At 45.3% G+C, this 21288-nt stretch overlaps 1 protein-coding gene across 1 annotated transcript; it reads left to right on the top strand.

Annotated features, from left to right (window-relative positions):
* Positions 1–326: 326 nt before the first annotated feature.
* Positions 327–6006, top strand: LOC146195472 (uncharacterized). The gene is made up of 4 exons (XM_084596806.1): positions 327–378; positions 2413–2501; positions 5354–5573; positions 5824–6006. The coding sequence occupies exons 1-4, from the start codon at positions 327–329 to the stop codon at positions 5904–5906; spliced, it is 444 nt and encodes a 147-aa protein (XP_084452932.1). The 3' UTR covers positions 5907–6006.
* Positions 6007–21288: the final 15282 nt, after the last annotated feature.

Genomic DNA, 21288 nt, shown 5'->3' with positions numbered 1-21288 from the left:
AAGATATCTGCAGCACTGCGAAAGGCAGAGGAGACCTTGTAATTGTGCTTCGAAGTGCCTCTCGCCCCTGTGCACTATAATAGAGAATTGTGCTCCTACTGGCACTCCCGCCAATTTGGGGGGTGAGAGGAGCGTAGGAGCACAATTGCCTATTGTATTGCTCATGATTCTGATTGGACCTGGGTGGCTTTGCCTTTCGTAGTGCTGCAAATATCTTGCGAGACGAAGTATCGCTATAGATTAGCCTAAAGACCCTCCATGACATTTTCCGCCAACCAGGCCTAGCAAGCAGTCGAGCGCATGGACGAGCGTTTAGTAAGGTGACCATGGACTGGCGCCACCGCAGCGACGGCCGCACATTGCGTAGAGCGGTGTTCGGTTTGTCACACGGCATGCGCTGCGCGTAGAACACTGTTCTTCTTTTCTTTTTGTCTTTCTTATGAGCTGGCTGTGGACAGAATTCCCTAGAGAAAATTCTTCCAGCACTTACCTCTTATTGACTGTTCAGGGAGAAGGTCAATTCTTCCCCTTTTCTTAACCTCGACTCTGTGGCAATAACCATGTTGGCCACATCTGGGTGATACGCCTCGACCACTATGACCTTGAGAAGAGTTTCTTTTGTGGTGTCTCTCGGATCAGAGCCCTGCAGTCCAAAGCAAAATATTTTAATCCATGCGGCTCGACACAGTCACTAGCGGAAGCAATGTATGATGGTTTGCAGAAAGCATGAAGAAAGGATTCAATAAATATTTAAGATAGGAAGAAGAGGTAGAGCCTTCGCTTTTGTTTTTATAGCTGTGTGGCGGGCTTCAGACCATGCTACGGGGCTGCAAAGTATAGATTTCATTAGTGAACCTGTGCATAGCGTATATTTCAAACGGCTTGGTTAGTGTTTATGTGCTTTATTAATATTATTCACATTAGTAAGCAACCTGCTATTTGTGCTTTTTCCACTAGGCTGAAATTCCACACCACATCACCATGTGGTGTAAAGGCTACCCTAAAAATATTGCCCAGATACATTCTTTTTTTGAAGCCTCTTGCTGTCTAATGAGCATTTTCTCGTTAGCATTAGGGTGCATGTAGCAATAACATGATCTCTACAGTACAAAATATCAGCAGCCACAGTCGTTTTCAATCAAAAATGTCACATGACCTACCACAGCCAACCAGGATGGGCTGCTGTGATAATAGCTGGGAATTCTGCTAGCAGAGGAGACACTGCCTTGTTTTTCTTTTGATTATCATTGAGTTCACACTGGTTGGGGCACTTATTTTATTTTTATTGCGCTGAAAACCTATGCCGCAGCTGCTAGGTGTTGCTTGGCTCATACAATAGTTCTCATGTATAGTTTATGTATGTCGCTGCTTGAAGGCTCTTGCAACCGAAAAGCAGTCACGTCCCCGTCACTGAAAGTTTATAACTGTTGTGGCACGTAATTAGCAGATGGCTTTCTTACATGAAATATGACCTTGTAAATACCAAAGGCCAGCTTTTGCAACAGGGTGTCTGCTGATCTTTTTTTTTTTGGCAATCAAAGGTGAGGGCTGAGAAAATTTCAACACGAAACTCCTAGAATGAGCGCAGGAGGGACACCAAAAAATCTAAATTTGTATGAAATTATCATATGTGGCCTCGTCCTGTCTTGGACCTTGGAGTCCTTATGGCATGCGCTTCATTTTCCTGTGCCATTTTGGTCACTTAGGTGGTGTTTTTTTTTTTTTTTTCACAACAGGAAATTTATGCTTGTCCAAGCTCGGCACCTGGCTCAGCAATCTGCCTAACTTAACTCGGTCACTACACCATGTTAGCAAATGTCGACACGAAAGACAGACACGAGATAGGTGAAGCATGGGCTATCGAGTATCAGCTACAGACTCGAGTGTCAGCCTTTGTCCAAATGTATGGCGTATTGCTGCCGCCATACATGTATATTGCATGCTGACCTCTTCAAGGCCCTTGCTACCGACAAACTGTTTCAGGGATGTGGTCTGACTAACTTCTGTTAAAGCGCTCACAGCTATCTCGGCATCGTCATCCGCACCCATGAATTCATTCTAAGCAATAGCAGCACCCGTCAGTTGCACTGTAGTTACAACGTCCTCTGCAGTTAATTCAATCCAGGCATTTCCACAGCGAACAAAGAGATCAGAAGTGGGATGTCAGCATTGGCTTCATCAATTGCTATCAGCATCCCCTAGATTATGTACCGCTGATAGGGCGCCTTGAGTGCGTGAGTGATGCCAGTGTCTAGCAGCTAAGTTTTGTATGGCACATTTGGTGACAGAAAAGGGTTGGTCATGCAGTCAAGGGCAAAGAAAAGGCTTTTCTCCTGTGGTGAATGTTACATGGGCTGCTGCTGCTAGTGATGAAATAGTATGTTTTGTTTCAGCTTCCCTTTTTTTTTTCAGATGTTGCTGAGCTGGTCAATCAGCTGACGGAATCCGTTAATAATGCTGCGTGTACAACACAAGCAGTTGGGCCGCCAACCGAGGCTCAGGTTAGTTGCTTTAGTCTAGTGTCTGCATGGTTGTCCTCATTACTGTCTTTCTCGATGAAGCTTTTTTAAGGGTCGCACAAGAACTTGGTTTTAGCTTTATGATAGCACTGCCACAAGTCATGCACTTCCATTGAGAAGTGTGCAGGGATAGGGAAATGAGGAGCTCATTATCCATGTGAATGAAGTCAGCAGTCACTGAATTCAGAGATAGGCAAGAAGCAATGCTCTTTATGATTGGTTGGCTCTTAAGGTTTAATGTCCAAAGCGACTCAGGCTATGAGAGATACTGTAGTGCAAGGCTCTGGAAATTTCGACCACCCGGGGTTCTTTAACGTGCACCGACAACACAGAGCACACGGGCACCTTGCAATTCGGCTCCACTGAAAAGCGGCTGCCGTGGCCGGGATGCTCTTTATGAGGCTGGGTTCACAGACTGCATAATTGGTAGCATAATGATATTTTAAATGAATGTCAATTTAATAGAAACGACAAAAGACAGAGTGCTATTTTCCTAAATTCGTCAAAACAACCATGAAAAAAAATCCCAACTGCTTCCTTTCATTTTAGTGACTGTTACTTCATTCGTGTGTACATTGATTTGGAAGAGTTTTTGTGAAAGCTGTAGTTATCGGAAGTGCAAGGTTACTTTTGTTTACGCTTCCTGTTCTTGGGCTATAGCAAAGCCCTTTTCATCAGAAAAGAGATTTCCATTAGCTTGTCTAATATTCAGCAATTTCTTAGGTTATCGATCTTGGAAGGCCATCTTTTTGCACTACAACTCGAATGACGCAGCTGGTGCTCCTCTAATTAGTCATTTTAGCGACTTGGGCCAGTCATCATGGTATTCAAGCTAATGTGCAGATAATCCACTTGCACCTGACAGCCACCTGCAATGTCACCCTGGCAAGTCAAAGGCAAATAACCACCATGGTATTGCCAGGAGGGTCTCCTTTGAGAAGGAGTTGTGGCTTCTTAAGCTGATCCAACAATAGTTCAATTTCACTTTAACCCCTTGAACACTATTATTTCGAGATTTCTAGATAAAATTGCTTAAAATTAAGATATTGTTAAAGGCCCCATTACATGAAAATTTGTTGTCTGTGTTGTGAGTGAAACATCAAGAGCATGGCGCTGGCAAGTGGCATGGCCTAACACATTCTTCGATGATTTGTGTGGCTTAACGAGACCACATGATATTCAAAAGTTAGGAGGAGCTGCTAACTCCGGTCGTTCATTTGAGGTGGGAAGGTGAAATATGAATCACCATTCCAGTGCTCTTCAATGCTGAGTCAGGCTTGCTACACCTAGGCTACGCAGACATGTTGATACAGCTTGGTTAAAGCAGGGCTTTATATGTTGGATGGTAGCCTACACTGGTCGCATCATACCCTTAAAGGCGGAGCTTAAGTGTCCCCTTAGTTTTTATTTTTACTGCTGTTTTCTATTGGTAGTGTAATAAAAAAGGAGGTATCCGAGACAAAAATATTTGTACCATAAACTAAGTCAAATGAGCGCAGTGAAGTTTATTGCTCATTACGTGAAAAATCAACTGCCCGCCAATAAGCAGCAATCTATTCGAGTAACATATAGCGAGGTAACTGGAAATGTTTTACAAGGGACGACCAATAATGGAAGCCCAGGGGGTTTCATCGAAATGTTGTCAATTTTCATCCACTGACACAGAACTCGCAATAGTATCGTCTGAGCTGTCATCATCTTCGTCGGAAGAACTATTCATGTCATCACTGTCGTCTTCGCTTCCCATAACAATGCAAAAATTGGTGTCTGAGCCATCTTCGGATGGCGAGGATGGCAACGAAGAAAAGCTTCTTTCCCGCGATGACGGGCCAACAGTGCATGCATTGCCTCTACCAGGCACCATTTTTCTCATTAAGGCTGCTTAAAAGGCTTTCAAGCGGTAGAACAAAAAGCAGTTAACGGGTCAGTGGTGCCATCTGTCAAATAGCGCATGACCTAAGCCACAGAGGAGCGCTGTACTCTCCTAAAACTCTCAGGGTGAGGATCTTCCTGCAAGGACAAGCTACACTGGTCCAAAATGGCTTGAGGGCAGCTTTACAAGGACGAGCTGCTTGTCCAAAGCGCTTGAGGGGTTAAATTATGAAAGCTACCTGTGCAAGCTGGAAACTAAACGTTGCCTCAAAGTAGCACATACAGAGCAGGGAGTGCGTGCTTTTACTAAATCTTCATTGGCAGTTTTTTTAATTGGTTGAGCTTCTGATGTACGAAAAGGATGTTAATATTTTTAAACAGGAGGTGACAATGTGGGTACTGTTCTCTGTCTAAACTGGCTTTTAATGGCCTTTGCAATGTTAATGATGAGTAAATCCTTTTATTTTCTGACTTTTTTTATTGTTGAAATGCAAGCATAAATTAGGTCATTAAAAAATCTCTTATTTCTTGTTTTTTCTTCTGCTATAGCAATGCACTATTAGCACTCAATCGTTTGCGGGGCATTATGTGCCCTCTTTTTGGCTAGTTACCTTAAATACATAGTACACAATTGTCAGGTTACGCTAATAAAAATGTTAAAAGATGTTTGGCATCATTCAAAATTAGATCAAAACACCGCTCGGGAAGGTGTCAAAAACATCCAATAGTTTTCGCATGCCTTCATTGTTGTACATGTTAAAGTACAGCTTCTTGAATGTGTATTTTTACTTGCAAACAAATGACCTTAATTATGCGTTTTGGGGTTTGTTTGAATGTTCTGAAGCTGGTCTAAGTTTTTTGTTGTTTGTAAAGCCCCTTCATTTTCTTATTGCATATCAAGGAATATTGTTGTATGTTACAATACTGGTCATAGTACTAATATTTGCTTTTTGTTCTTGCAGGTGCACATTGGCGGCAATATTATGGTAAATCAGCAGTTGATTGACCGCATGAAACTCAGTGCGGGCAATCAAGCAACAAAGTTTGCCTGTAACTTGGTGCGGGTTGTGTTCTCACCCGAAGAACTGGAAGAAAGCTCACTCTATGGCCGTGTCTGCAATGCCCGCAAGGAAGAAGCTCCAAAAAAGGCACTGGGCTGCCCAAAATCGGATGCTGTTATCTGTAAGTCCTCGAGCTCATAGCCTGTGCATGTGATGCAAGAGCATTCTGAAATGTTGTCCAAACAGCTGACTTTTCAGTGATGGTCAGGGCCATAATGCTTGCCTTAATGCATAATGCTGCGGTGCCTGCATGGCGCTCACACTGTCCGTGCTCTGTATATTTAATTTACAAAAGCTAAGGAAGGCTGGATGGACTCTAGCTTGTTCATTGCAGTCATGCTTCTAATGTTTTGTTTTTTTTCTTTTTGCAGCCTACACCTGCTTGCTCAATGGAGTACTGGCCAAGGTGGTCACCGGCAGTTGCGCATGTTTGCACTGGGATTGTGGACAGTGATCCGATTTTTTGTCACAGGGTCTTCAAAATCAGGCCTAATTGCAAGGCCTAAACAGAGGAAGTACATCTATTCAAATAAATATAAGCTCATACAAACAAATGTTTCAGTCTGAACATACTTCCTTCGAACATCCACCAAATATCCCATAGTCATCATTCCTTCGAACTTCCTTTGAACCAATAATTGGCCACTGCCTGTGAACTCAACTCAAACTGACAATGGTCTGTTCACTGGGAGCTCAAAGGAAATTCACAGGATGGTCAGAGAAAGTTAATTCACTGTGAATTCAAAATCAGTAGCCAATTCTCAGTTCAGAGGAAGTTGCTTCCTTCTGACTTTTTTGAGTTCACATTGAACTCAAAGGATGTTCCCATTTTTATAAGGGTAGATCGTGTCGCTCACAGAAATCTAGCATTAGCTTCCCGTTACAATTCGTGAATCCATCCAGATCGTCGATGTGGCCGTTCATGTCCCCCAGCAGAATAATATTGGCCCCGTTTCCAAACTTGCTTATATCGTCACTGAGACATTCAACAAGATCCTTGTTTTCTTGCCTGCATTGATTTCCTGTTCATAAATTAACTACCCCTAGCCATGTCCTTATGCCGGCAATTGTTCCTGAAACCCAGATATGTTCTTTAAAAGATGATTTAATTATCTGCCAATTTGTCCCTTGGTGTATCAACATACCTAAACCTCCACCCTTTCTTTTTCTGTTCTTGTTCTGTTGCACCCTACCCAGACGTAGCCTTCTATAAACAGCGGACCTTCTAGATCCCTGAGATTAGTCTCGCAAAAAGCGTACACACCTATTTTGCCATCCTTCAACTGCTGTTCTATCTGTAGAGAGAGAGAGAGAAAACTTTTAATGAGCATATAATCAGTAAATATTCGCAGGAGCTGGGTAGTCGGTGCCCCTAGTCCAGGGCTCCGCTGGCAGCAGCTGACTTGCGGACTAGCTGGATAATCCAGGCTTGCTGGTCCAGGTTGTCGCTGGTCAGGGCCGCCTCCCACTGCTCGTGTGTCGGGCATGGCACTATTAACGCTGGGTCAGGTTTGTCCTGGCATTCCCAAGAGATGTGAAACAGTGTGGGGCTTGCACCGCACCAAGGACAGTAACTCGTGTATTTTGTTGGGCTTATCTTATTTAAAATTTGAAGATTAGGGAATGTATTTGTTTGTATTTTTCTCCAGTCTATAGCGTCCGAGGAAGGAAGGTGTTTGTGTGGTGGTGAGAAAATTCTTCTTTCTAACCGTAGGTGTTCCAGCCTACATTTCGCTCTTTTTCTTCCTCCTTGCATGTTTATGTAGCTGATCCTAGTGTTAAATTTCTTTTTTTGTACTTTTCTTTCTCGACCTCCTCCTTGCCAGTTTTCGGAGCTCACATTCCGTTATTACGCTTCCTTCTGCTTCACTTGCAACTACCTTTGTGCACGGAGTCCTCGAGGACCCCCTAAAAAAGCTACAGCCCTGCCTGCCAGGTGCCAGCCGATCTCTGCTCCCACCCTTCCGTTAAAATGAATGCCATCTCGCTGAAAAGCAGTACCAAAACCTGCTTTATGCATCTCCCTGTTTATCTCAACCACTTCGAAACGCTTCTCCAGGCTTAACTTTCTTATGTCCTGATTAACTGTCACCACGTCCTTTTCCAGCTTTCCGTTCAATCCTAGCACCTCCGGTACTGTGCATACACCTATCTGCGCTTGCTGTGCTATCTCCCTGATCTCGTCAACTCCCTTAGCTAAACTTTCCACCACTCCTGCAGCGTCACCAATTAGCCCCACGGCAACTATCACCATACTGCGCTGTGCGGAATTTTTCAACAGCCTATTTTTACTGCCTTTCAGCACTGCCCTCATTGGGCTCCCTGGGAAGGCTCCAACTAACACTCTCTTATCACCCCTTACACGTTCCAAAATATCTCGCTTGCACCTGCTCATGTTAGAATCTCCGGCGATAAGCACCTGGGCCTTCTCTCTCCCTCTCCCAACTGTTGGCTCCTGCTTTCTGATATCTGTGTCCCTATCTCTGGGATTTTCATTCTTCCTTACTTTTTTCCTTTTTTTCAGGCTTCTTAGTAGCTGCTTCTAAATAACTCTGTCGGTTCGGATCCGCCTGACCTACTTTGCGTGTGCCTTCCATGCCAGTGGTGGTCCCAGCCACGTGGCCCGCCCTGGAATATTGGTCCTCTTTGGTTCCAAGGATAGTTCGAGGAAGCTGTCCAAAGAGTTTCTGATTTTCTGCCCTTAACAAACGTACTTCATTTTCTATGTCATCCACACGAGACACTAAACTACCCCTTTCTTGATCAAATCTATCGAGACGGGAGGGTCCTCCGAGCAGCGTCACCTGGGGACAGAAATCGGAAATGTAAAAGTGAATAAGAGCGCATATAAAGCCTGCTGTTCTAGATGCGTCAGTGGCGCAATAATGCTTTTGGTTAGCCAGTTCGCTCAAGATTGAAATTTTGTGAAGTCTTAGTTTTGCTAGAGCGCTTCGTTGTATTGTACTTTGAATTTGATTGCCAACAGGCAATAAATCCACTGCGCCTTAGTGGTGCAAGGAATTAACGATAATTACCTGAACACTTGGCGAATGAAACATATGTTCGAATCCTGTACGTCCTGTATAAAAAGCACGCAATGAGCAAGAAAAAAAAGAAAGAACGGAAACTAAGGCTTGCAGTAAGAGGGGAGGGGGCTGAAAGCACAACGACGAGGGCTGAAACTGCGCTACGCTTTCTGCAGACACGTGATTTCTTGCTTGACCAGATATCAACCACGCATCATAGTACGGCAGAGAACAACGCGATTCAACACAATCAACGCCGGCAGCACACGAGCCGCAGATGCTGACTCCCCCGTTTCCTCTTCGGCGCGCGTGCTTCTGATGCGCTCCTGTGACTGACAGCGCCACCAACGCTTTTCATCGCTGGTGCAACCACCTCGTTCCCATTGCCGCGCGCTGAAGATGTCTCTCACCCGTTATTAATTACTAGTTAATAACGATGTTCCACTAATGATGCGCACACTCTCAGACACCCTTAGACTGACTGCGGGTAGCTGTCCCGGTCTCAAAGGAGATGCCTTCGACTTGCGTGGCAAGCTCAGCCGGAATTCAACTACCATATAGTGATAGAAAGAGGTGGCCGTTTCGTGCCCAGCTTGCACCGGTTCAATACAGATTAAGGTTCGGAGTCAGAAGTAGCAAAAGACAAGCTTTATACACAGCAAGAAACGATACAGAAGAATACATGCGAACACTTAAAATGCACAGAGGAGAAGTTCACAGGAAGGCGATGCTAAGCAATGAACTATACAGGCATTCGATAATACAAAGGCTTTAAAACACTGAACAGTACACGAGAGTCAAATAAACAAACACCAAGTTGTTCACCGGGCATGTGTCGCAGACCGACGCCTGAAGAGTCACGATATGGCCGCCATGTATGACAAGCGCCGCTCCCTCGCAGATCTGTGGGCTTGCCAGCAGCGGGTGAACCCCGGGAGCCGAGCAGTAGCACTTGCAAACTCCCCGCAATACTAGCTTAAACACTGGCTGGCTCAAACAAGCGACGCGATCTCAATAAATAAGGCTCGCTGCGTCTGTCTCTTCCAGTGTAGAAAAGCTGACGCGCACATACACTTTGCTTCGCTCGTTGATGCGTTCCCTTTTTCTCTCGCCGAGTCGCGCGTCGTCATTGGTTAGGGTTAGGCGTCGGCCGAAAGTTCCAGATAAGGCGAGCACTTTTCGGCCGGTTGAGTCGCCGCCGTGTGATGAGAAGGATGATGCCGATGCTTGCAAAGTCACGCGCTCTCCTCCTGCGGTAAAGAGCGTTTCTCTAATGTGCTGAAACATTCTATCGGACACCGTGCGGGCTTCGGTGCTGACAATAAATACATGCTCCGATTTCGAGACGACGGCACACTATTCCATTCTGGATGCGGGGCCTTTTTCACATTTCAATTTTTTTTCTAAACGTCTCTGATACTGCAGACACAACAGAGCATGGGAAGGCCGCATTTTGAATTTTTGTGACTGTTAAAGCGATCCTCAGCCATGTGAGCACAGCAGTTGTCTACGTGGATGCAAAAAGAAACGATGGCCCTTTCATCATTTCCGAACGTATAATGTATAAGCAAACACACCTGTCTTTGCTCTGGGGAGAGAAGCATTCTCTCCTCAATGCTTTATGTTAATGCATAAAAAGTGGTCCCATCCGTGGTTAGGCCACTCATTATCAGCGCTCAAGAATGCGGGGTTGAACCCCGTCCGCTTTAATTTGAGTGGAAAGCTAGACATACGTGTGCGCTGCGATGTCAGTGCATGTTAAAAATTCCAAGGTGGCCGAAATTGTCAAAATCCCTCAATACGGCGACCTTCATAGCTTGAGACGCTTGTGAAGTTGCACCTTAAAAACTAAACCAATATCTCAAAACCACTAGCCGTTGTTAATAGGCAACAGCAAGGCCTTTCCAAGTTCCATAAAGAGGCATCAGGTATATTCTAGAGTACTGACTTACGTCACCTTACAGTTAGTTCATCAAATCACTAAAAAATCATCAACATAACTAAAAATCCGTAGGACAAAGCCGTTGTCATTCTTTCACAATACACTCTCTCTTCTCACAACATAGCGTTGTTCGTCATTCAATGTACTCTACAATAGAAAGTTCAACTGCGCCGAATTCAAGCCATGCAGAAAAAAAAAACAATTGTCATTGACTTCACCGGGACCAGGGCGAACACTACTGAGCGATCACCATTCTCCATCGGCGGCGTTTAGGAGTTCGTCCATGAAGCCATCCGAGTCACTCTGGGTGCTTGGCAAGGCGTCTCTGTCTGCATTCGGGCTGCAGGGGTCAAAAGGCCGCTGCGGGGTATCAGCTGAAGTTTCTTCACCATTCAACAATGAAGCATCTTTTTCTGGTTCGGCGTCTATCATGGCAGCACTGATGGACCGGCATCTTTTAAACCGCTTGATGGGAAACCCTGAGATGAAAGATAGTCCGGGAAAACATTCGTTAGTATAATAAGCTCCCGCCTTCTAAGATCAAAGAGTAGCTATTAAAAAAAAAATTACTGTATTTTACAATAGACGCGAAACAATCTTGATAGCTAAGCAAAGCGAGCACACGTGAACTAGACAAGAAATAGCCATTCATGCTATAATAAACAGAGAACAAAAACTCACCGCCTCTGTAGACGAAGCCTTCTAATCCGAGTACAGAGCGAGAAACGGGTCCTTCTTCCACTCCGCGCTTTCTCCTACCTTCTGCTGTGCACAGCTGTACTTGTTCTTCACGCACAGCAAGTTCAACACGCCGCGGACACACAATGGAGCCATTCGGGAGAGTGAACCTAACTCGTCGGCGTACTTCGACGACATTCGAAGAGAGACGCTCATGGGGAGTCGTGAAGGGCTCCATAGTCTTAGCCGGAAGTTCGAAAAGCTCGGAGACAACGTCCGACCGGTGCGACGCCTGAGTGTCGTCGACGTCTGGGGCTTTGTCCCTGCCCTTGCACTCGCCACATCCTCCTCTCCCAGGATTCAACATACTCACAACAGAACACAGATATCTAACAGACCACTCTGCTTCCTACAGGGAAAAGGTGTTATCGCAAAATTGGTTGTTCCCTTTATTATAAGGCTTCTGGTTTGGAATAAATGGGAGGGATGCACTTCTGACCTTTTCATTCCTGTTTCTTTGTTATCATTCCTCCCTAAAGTTTACCTACTATCTTATCATTGTTATGACTAAGGCTGTCAAGGTCACTGACATCTTCTCCAGAAAAAGCACCTCGAGCAGATAGTTTTCTCTCTTTAAGGGGTGTACTATATATAATAATCAAAAGACAGGAGAAAAGTGAAACACGTGGGAAATCTGCAGCTAAGGCAGTCTGCCTGTAACCATAAAAAAAATGGCGCACCCATCCCGTTAGCTATAGTTCTGCTTGTATTTTATTTTATGTTATTTTTCTCGTTTTGCCACGTTAGTACCACATTCATTCTTGACCGAGGCGGAGACTTTTGCAGCCTGGATTTGCTGGTGGCAGCAGCTGGGATCCCCGTGTGTAAAGTAAGCGCTGTTAGCCCGCAGCTTGCAACGCTTTGAATTTGTTTCCGTCACCGCACTAGTAGCCATGCCGCTTGTAGTCGCTGCAGGCAGATTAAACACACTGCGCAAGTCGCCGCATCTGTAAAACTGAATGTTGTGCTAAAGTGGCAAAACAAGAATAGAGCGTGAAAAAAAAAAAAGAAAAACTATTGAAAATAAGTACCGTGCGCCTATCGCGGCCGACACATTTTCTGAGGTGGAATTTTTCCACGGGCTCTTCTGTTAGCATTCCTTTTCATGGCGATAGTACAGTTTCGAACAAGGGGTCAAATATTCGTTGCCCTCTACAATGCCCGGTACACGCTGCTTCCATATGTAGCGCTGCTCTGAGAAGATATTCGGGACAGTCAGGCTTTACACCGGCCCTTTCCGTTGATATCAGTCCTGTTTCTACGCTTCCCTTTACTCCTCGCAAATACCTGCGGAAACAAAGAAAACATTCGGCAGGCCTTCATCCAGTGGCAATGTATAAAAATATCCAAGAAGACATGTCCAACAATGCTAGCGCTGTTTGCAGCACTGCAATCATCGCCGAAGCAAAAACGCGCCTGATGCACTTTTGGGGTCATCGAGATGTGTTTTTGGTTTTAACATACAGGCTGGAGAGGAAAAATTCAAGGCTCAAGCAACTGACACTCTGATGGCACAGCACGACGCGCAGAGCAGCTGGCTGAGCAGCCGAATTTCCTATGCGCTCGGTGAGCGGCTTCAAAGATAACTCGAAATGGTAAACACACTTACACTGCGCAGTGTCCTGCTGAAGCCAATGAAAGGAAATCTGGAGATGATTAGAGCTGTATAGCCGCATCTTCTGCTCGCAAATCTGTAGATGAAGCTACATTTCCTCTCTTAATGAATGGCCGCTTCATCAGCAAAGGACTCCCCTCCCCTCGGGTGTAGATAAAAACGTCCTCGGCAGAAATGTCCCCGGAACAAAAGGCTCCTGAGGAAGCCGCCCCTAAGAATAAAACGTCCCCAAATTCTAAATTTACCATATGAATGTATCGTTTTGGAATTCGGTTCGCAAAATAAAATTTCTGCTCCACAGTTCCGTCGCTCTGTAAGAACTTCTAAGGCAGGTCTGATCTTCTAGGTAATATTGCTAATTATGAAACGTACAATCTGCTGGCCAAACTGTTAATTTTCGAGAACCACCCACAGCAGAAAGGCTCACTAGAAAACCCCCGCAGATTCTACACCGCAGGAGGTGTACAATTCTTGCACATTCCCGGTGGTCATGAAGATGTTGCACTAGAGACCGCAGGCCTTGCCCTAACCGGTTGTTCTCCATAGCCCCCTCAAGCATGGTTTATAGCGCCCTGCCCACCGAAGCGGATTGCCAGCTAACTTTTATTTAGCAAAAGAAAAAAGCGAATACGAAAGCGCTGTCAACAGGGCCGCTATTTGTGTACCTGATCACACCACGGCAGTGCAAATGGGTCATGCCAGAAAGAATCCCACTACAGAACACATCGACCACTAACGTCGTTGAAGCCCAGAATAAACCTGAAAGGCGCTTGCCCTCTGCGAATAATTTTCTTCTATCATTATTATTTTATTTGTGAATTTCCCGCATCAGTATGGTATTTTGCAGCTCGAGTACTTCAAATCCTACCGGTGAAAGCGCAGTAACATACAATATCATTCTGCAGTACATCCCGGGGAAGCGAAATCAGCGCCTTAAACCCCGATGAAATTAGAAAGAAACGGTGAGAACAAAATACAGACAAGGTTACAGCTGAAATCATACAAGATGCAAGCAGTAAAAGCCGGTGATGGTAAAAGCAATTTACTAGAGGAGGCGAAGCTTGACGTTAATGTGTGGTTGATTGCATGCGTTTGGAAACATTTTTTTCAGCTTCTGAAATGGGGACTTTACTTCAGGAGACGTTTTTTCCGGGAACGTTTACACTCAGGGGCCATTTTTTTCTGGGGAATCTTTTACCCGCATCCCTTTCCGCCACCCCTCCCCCCCTCCGCAACTGCTCAATTATTCCCGCACAAATAACCGTAGCACACTACTTTAAAATTACACAAGTAGTAGCACAAAAAAAATTCAAGCACTTAAAATTAAAACGAAATCAAAAACTGAAGGATAGTAAAATTAAAATCCAGGAGTAAAACTCAAAGTCGAAAATAAAATGAGCAGCAGTATGAGGAATCACGTGATTTCACTTTCTCCCCTAGGTCGACACTAGCGCCGTTAGCACCAGTGGTGGCGCTCGCGCCCATTACTAAAGCATCGCTCCAAGCTTCTTCGGTAAAGCCGGTGGTCAGCTTAATTTTTCCCCGCAAACAAAGCGAAGAGGAGGTGCTGTCACTGTATTACCGCTGCCATTTTTTTTTTCGTTATGAATGTCCGCATCAATTCGGTGTTCACGGTCAATTCCAAACCGACAGGTGAAAATGCCGTAATAAAGTTATTATGCATAATTCACCATTGTAGCTCGCCACGGTGAAACGCAGTCTACTCCCTATAGCGCAAGAATTCAGTCCCCGTTCGGGGAAATCTTTTCCTTCTTCGCAAATACAGACATTTTTTTCCGCGGACATTTCTTGTGAGGTCATTTGCTCCGGGGACGTTTTTTCCGGCGATGTTTTTACCGGATCCCAGTTACAATACATACGCGTGCAATTTACAGCCCTTATACATTGTGTCTGCTTCATGTGACATCACGATGAGGCGGTGTTAGACAAGTGCATTGCTTGTGACACGCTATCGCCTTCGTGCCAAAGTTACGACCTTACGAATAAATAAATAATTATACGCTGCCGGCATGCGCCCTTAGCATATATTGTAGCTCACAGCGCGATCTTGTACTCTATTCTTGGTGTCATGAAATTTGACTTAGTCACTTTCTTTATAGTTCTAGATGCACCCAGACTGACCTGTAAATCAATGCGGACAAGCACTGCAGTTTCCGCATAATGCCACACTTTTCCCGTGTTCTTTAGCTGCTTTGTCTGGATACGTGCACTGAGTATTCACTGATTTAAAGTACAGCATATGACCAGTCTTAAGTACCCTCGGTAATGTTTTTTTCTGTCGAGCTGTTTGAAGCAGGAATATCGTCGGAAGGGCCTGAAAGATATCGGCTGAACCCACTTGACCGCTGCTATACTATATATCAGAAAGTTACCGTTCTATGATGCATAACTCAGGGAACTGTTATAATAATAATAGGTATCTAAATTAGTGTTGGAATTGTGCGAGCTTCCTATGTACCAAGCGCAAACATTGCTAAAAAAGTAAACATTTTTTGCCGAACATAGGATACTCATCTTTGCTCGCTCTGACACGCTAATATTAGGCTTTAGATGCAAGCCCGCTTCTTCTTTTGCGAAATTAAGCGCCGGAGGGCAAGCAAGAAAAAAAAAAGCTGATTGCAGGTAAAGCGTCTCTATGTTACATAGCTTGTCTCTAGGCAAAAGCTTCCAGCCTATTATCTCATTTCCGCACTCTCCTGCGTCTCGGAAGTATACATGACTGAGAGTGACGCCTTGAAAAGCCTGCGTGGCTAGACGATAGCTTCAAATCGGACGGCCAATATGAGACCAGTTGGTCTCCATTTAAGTTCTATCTCCTCTCGTCCCGTGGTGAAGGCTTTATGGAGAATTCTGGTGCAGATCTTACCTTCACGCTAGATGGCGTGGAATGACGTCATAGACTATTCCGACCTGCACTGCGATCCGAGCCTTGCGCAAGGGTCGCATTGGAGAAACAGTTACTATTAGTGTAACGAAATTAGGCAATATGTTTAATGTTTATGAAAACTGATGTAGAGGAGATAAGGAGAGCAAAGAATAACAAATATCAAATTATTTTATTCGTGTCCGAATTTCCAATTTCTCAATGCTTCTTGAAGTTATCCCGATCATAACTCTGAATTGAGAAATAAAGAAATGTGAGCTTTAGGAGCTTGATAGATAAGTTTACATAAACATAAAGCCCATTACTACTGCTCTGTCATACCCCTTTCCTCATATTAGATGCGGAAATAACAAAAAAAAATAAATGTTTCCTTGGGCTGACTTTTTGTAGAAAAACCTCCGCTATCAGAAAAAAAAAAACGAAAATATCGGAGCACATTATAGCATTTTTATACGTGGGCAAATTGTTTTCACTTACACAACTTTAACACATTTTATGTCGCGCATACAAAAAGTTTGGCCACAGCATAAGAGCACTTAATAGCGCCACAAGACCTCTTGCCCATCAGTAATATATAGCGCTTAAATAAATTGAATGAAATCAGTTGCAGGTCTCCCTTTTATTTTTTCAATCATGAAGAATCATAATAAAATTTCGAACAACCGCGGTTTCTTCGATCTTGCGTGAAATCACCCGACCATTACTTCAACGCAACTAACTACTGCAGGCGCAGTCTTTCAGCTGAGAGGCGACATCAGGTTCCAGATAAAACGGCCTTAGGAAACTTAATGATGGCATGTATGACAGAGCGACACACACCATTTTAATCGCGCATGTTGTGGTACCTAAAACTGGGATTATGGTCGATATTGATCCGTGGTACGGCATTTTGGTTCTTAAAATCTGAAAAAGAGCAAATATTGGTGCCTTCCCGTAGCAAGAATTGCATAACATTCAGACGCGCAGGGAAGCCCGTGTAATAATAGCTCAGATCTAAAGCTTCGGCACATTTTTCGGCTAAAATCATATTTTACAAAGCCCTGAGACATTTTCTTTTCGTACTTTTTTCACGTTTTATGTGTTTTTATTCGCACTCATTCCCATTCTGTTACGCGCCCTGACGCTGTCACTTGTCGGTATTTTGCGCAAGTAGTTACTGTACCGTTGGCATTTGGCTTTCGTGCTGTGCGAACCAGTTTTGAGGCTTTCGTGCTGTGCGAGGCCACCTGGTGCTCTTCGAACTGCACCAGGTGGGCTGGAGACAGCGGAGCGGCGGAACACTAGCATATGGATGAATTGATTCCATTATTTTATTGCAGTTGCCTATATTTATCTGTAAACTAAGGAGTTAGTTGTGTGTCATAGCGGCTACGTTACTAGAAATGGTTACTCGGCATTGCTGGGAAGATTCGTGTTTAAATTGTTTTTAAATTCGGGATTGCTCAGTGTGGGTCCAAAGGTTTAGTGCATTAATATAGTGAAACAGAAACACGGGTTGCGAGGTGTGGCTGATTTTTGATGACACGCAGTGCAATACGGTAGAAGAGGCGAATAACAAGTTCAGGGGCACGTTTCAAGCGTAACACCAGTTCAACCAAACGTGACACCCATTCAGGCGACTGGGGTCACGTTTGGTTGCCATAGAAAGGCAACTGGCGCCGGAAAGAGAGAAAAATGGTAGGCTGAGGAGGCAAATGGTCGATATGGGGAAAAAATGGCGACTCTGTCTTCGAAAACGAACTGTGTGCTGCACGCACACTGCAAGGCATTTCAAGGCGGATAAGGGCCTAGAAAGGAACCAGGATAGGGATAGAGTTCACAAAGGCGCAGAAGAGACAAGGTTATCTCTAGCCGACATGCACAATAAAAAGGCGGATCACTGGAAATGTGTTATGAGGGGGAAGTTAGTGAAGGGATGTGTAATCATAGCCTGAACGGGGTCGCGGACAGGTTATTGAAGAAGAGAGGATGAGAGAGCGTAGCCAGCTGGTTTAGTTAGCCGGTTACTCAACATGAAAACGTGTAGCTCAGTTATCAGGGAAAGGGTAAAAAAGATAGCAGAGTTTTAATGCGGGTGTTTCCCGGAAAGGCCTTAAGCCACGTGCTACAGATAACGAGAGACGAGCTGTCAGAGTAATCAGTAGAGCCCGTCACCGTCATTGTAGCCGCAGGAATAAATTGTGTAAATGACTCAAACTGGTGGAAAGGTAGGAGGACTCCTCGAAGCTGGTGAAATAGCGAAAATAAACACGGAATGGTTGATCGATGGCTTCTAGAGAACATAGAGAAGCTAAGAAAGCGAAGCTACTCAAGATGGTGGGCTTACTCGCCCGCCAAGGCTAGCGGAGCATCGGCTCTGCGAACGTCGACGCACGGCCGATCTTGAGACCGACCGTGGTCGACAATATGAGCTTCTCTAATTAATCGAGCGGCTGCGCTGGCGTCGACCTAATGGAATTTGGGAGCGGTGGTAGCGCACCGGCCTGCGCATATTATCCTGAGTTGCTGATATGCAATAGTTTGCTGTGAAGGTCGTCGCGTATTTCTTTTTCTTTTTTTTTTCTTGCTAAAGTGTTTTTGTGCGCACAGCATGCAAGAGATAAGCATGGTTTGCAGTGACTGAGCCCTGCCGCGACACCGATAGAAACAAAAAAGCACTGTTACGCGCGCGCGTGTGTGTGTGTGTGTGTGTGTGTGTGTGTGTGTGTGTGTGTGTGTGTGTGTGTGTGTGTGTGTGTGTGTGTGTGTGTGCGTGTGTGTGCGTGTGTGTGTGTGTGTGTGTGTGTGTGTGTGTGTGTGTGTGTGTGTGTGTGTGTGTGTGTGTGTGTGTGTGTGTGTGTGTGTGTGTGTGTGTGTGTGTGTGTGTGTGTGTGTGTGTGTGTGTGTGTGTGTGTGTGTGTGTGTGTGTGTGTGTGTGTGTGTGTGTGTGTGTGTGTGTGTGTGTGTGTGTGTGTGTGTGTGTGTGTGTGTGTGTGTGTGTGTGTGTGTGTGTGTGTGTGTGTGTGTGTGTGTGTGTGTGTGTGTGTGTGTGTGTGTGTGTGTGTGTGTGTGTGTGTGTGTGTGTGTGTGTGTGTGTGTGTGTGTGTGTGTGTGTGTGTGTGTGTGTGTGTGTGTGTGTGTGTGTGTGTGTGTGTGTGTGTGTGTGTGTGTGTGTGTGTGTGTGTGTGTGTGTGTGTGTGTGTGTGTGTGTGTGTGTGTGTGTGTGTGTGTGTGTGTGTGTGTGTGTGTGTGTGTGTGTGTGTGTGTGTGTGTGTGTGTGTGTGTGTGTGTGTGTGTGTGTGTGTGTGTGTGTGTGTGTGTGTGTGTGTGTGTGTGTGTGTGTGTGTGTGTGTGTGTGTGTGTGTGTGTGTGTGTGTGTGTGTGTGTGTGTGTGTGTGTGTGTGTGTGTGTGTGTGTGTGTGTGTGTGTGTGTGTGTGTGTGTGTGTGTGTGTGTGTGTGTGTGTGTGTGTGTGTGTGTGTGTGTGTGTGTGTGTGTGTGTGTGTGTGTGTGTGTGTGTGTGTGTGTGTGTGTGTGTGTGTGTGTGTGTGTGTGTGTGTGTGTGTGTGTGTGTGTGTGTGTGTGTGTGTGTGTGTGTGTGTGTGTGTGTGTGTGTGTGTGTGTGTGTGTGTGTGTGTGTGTGTGTGTGTGTGTGTGTGTGTGTGTGTGTGTGTGTGTGTGTGTGTGTGTGTGTGTGTGTGTGTGTGTGTGTGTGTGTGTGTGTGGATGAGCCGTAGTTTCTTTGGCATTTCCAAAAATTCAAATGGATGCAAAGAGGAGGCCCAAAACGGCCACAGATCACAGAGCTGCTGAGTACCTGGACGACATGAGCTCCCAGTACGCGAGCTCCACTTTGAGCCGGGCGTTATGCGCTGAGTGTTTAGGCGCACATGATAAAAAAAAAAGAGGTGAGCATAACAAAGATAAGAGGCCCGGGTAACAACACAGTTCATCGCTGATAAGCCGGGCGCCATGCAAGGCGGAATGACTTTGCAATACGCTTGATTGCACCCGTTTGGGGTCATATTTTCCTACTTCTGAAATAGCGAATTTTATTCGCTTTTTTTTTAGAACATAAACTCCGAGGACGTTTTCCTCGGAAACCACCCGTTTACTTATCCTGTGCACGTGTACTGGCACAGGTGGAGCAAGGCGTGGCCATTGAGCGTACGCAGCCGAGCCGCTATGGTAGCACGCCTCCGGTATGTTAAATGTATACTAACAGTTGTTGTTGCGGTTGTGGCTATAGGAAGAAGAAAAAGGAAATGCACGGGCCTGCTAGTGGCTCTGTAGCTGAGCCACCACCGTTACCTCGTGCGGACAAAAGACGAAAAAAAGAAAAAAGGAAAAAGAATAGGGAGAGAAATACGCGCACCGCAACAACAGCCGCCGTCCACCACCTAACCGCCTAACCGGTGGCGATGACGGCCGCCAACAGAAAAAAATTCGGCGTCTGGCTAGGCCCCGCCGCAAGCGGCGTTGACCTACCGTTCCAGCCCCGAAGAGCTAGGAACAGCCACCCTTCACCAACGGGCACCATCCAGGTAGTGCATGCGTGACCCGAACGCTCCGTGTGTGCTACCTTGGACGTATCTGCCTGGCGCCCGACCCCGGCAGCTTGTGCATTGTGTCGCGCGCGCTAAGCCTGGGATAGGAAGCTACGTGCGCGCGGCTATGTATATACACCCATGCAACTATATTTTAAAAAATTGTAGTCACCGCTCGCGCGCAGGAATTTGAGGACAGTGCTCGGACACTTGCGCGGGAGAGACGCGACCTCGTTGACTTTTTGTATCTTGTAAATAATTTACAAAGCTCCCCATGTCCTTTCTTCCTATTGCTCCTCTCTGTACTTCCCCTCGCTATGCTCTCCCTATCCCCTTTTCATTCCCGCAGGCCACACCTCAGGTGCTTCAGATTTTAGATAGCAGTTGCCGAGGCCGGCAACACTCTTTTCCTTCTTTTTGATTATTTAATAATAATAAACCACTACCACCACCCCTACGGGCACCGCCAACTCGCAGCGACACTAACGGCAGAAGATATTAAGCACGCGCATTGATTGAGGTGGGAGCCATCGCTGCAACTAAGACTGTGTATATTGGAGGGTTCCGGTAAACAGGCATACGCCTACGTTAGTGCGACTCCGCTCTGTTAAAACTCTCTATTTTCCGAAAAGAACAGCTATCAGTTGTTTTTATTTTAATTTCTCCTAAGGCATACAAAGCTCACAAATAGCCCCATGAAAATTATTCTTCCTGTGCGTTTACAGCACTTCTTGAATTTGCGTACTTCAATATTCACTTCTATTTTCAGTCACCACCTATCTGGTGCAGAACTAAAATCATTAATAATTATTTTTACGCTGTTCTGTTTTCTTGCGAGCACTGCCTCAACCCAAAATCACTTGTCAGCTTAGTAATCAATTTAAATTCCGGCTAAGGGCCAGCCCTCTCTATTTTTTATTCTTGGGAAACACAAACACTTCCCTTGAAGTTTCGGAATACACTAGGAAATAGAAAAACAAATACCAATCGTGTGTGGACTCAACACTTAAAAAGAAAGGATAAGTATTAATACTGGTCCATTTGTCATCAGAGTAGTCCGCATGTGATTTGCATTTGGAATTCTT

Source organism: Amblyomma maculatum, chromosome 3 (assembly GCF_055883805.1).
Source record: "Amblyomma maculatum isolate TAMU_Amacu chromosome 3, ASM5588380v1, whole genome shotgun sequence".
Classification (NCBI taxonomy): Eukaryota; Metazoa; Arthropoda; class Arachnida; order Ixodida; family Ixodidae; genus Amblyomma; species Amblyomma maculatum.
The sequence above is the reverse complement of the archived record's forward strand: the minus strand, read 5'-3'. Positions and strand labels throughout refer to the sequence as shown.

Coding starts and splice junctions, on each gene's coding strand:
- LOC146195472 (XM_084596806.1), top strand. CDS start 327: ATGGACTGGCGCCACCGCAGCGACGGCCGCACATTGCGTAGAGCGGTG. Junction 379..2,412: donor ATTGCGTAGAGCGGTGTTCG/GTTTGTCACACG, acceptor TTTTTTTTTCAG/ATGTTGCTGAGCTGGTCAAT. Junction 2,502..5,353: donor GGCCGCCAACCGAGGCTCAG/GTTAGTTGCTTT, acceptor TTGTTCTTGCAG/GTGCACATTGGCGGCAATAT.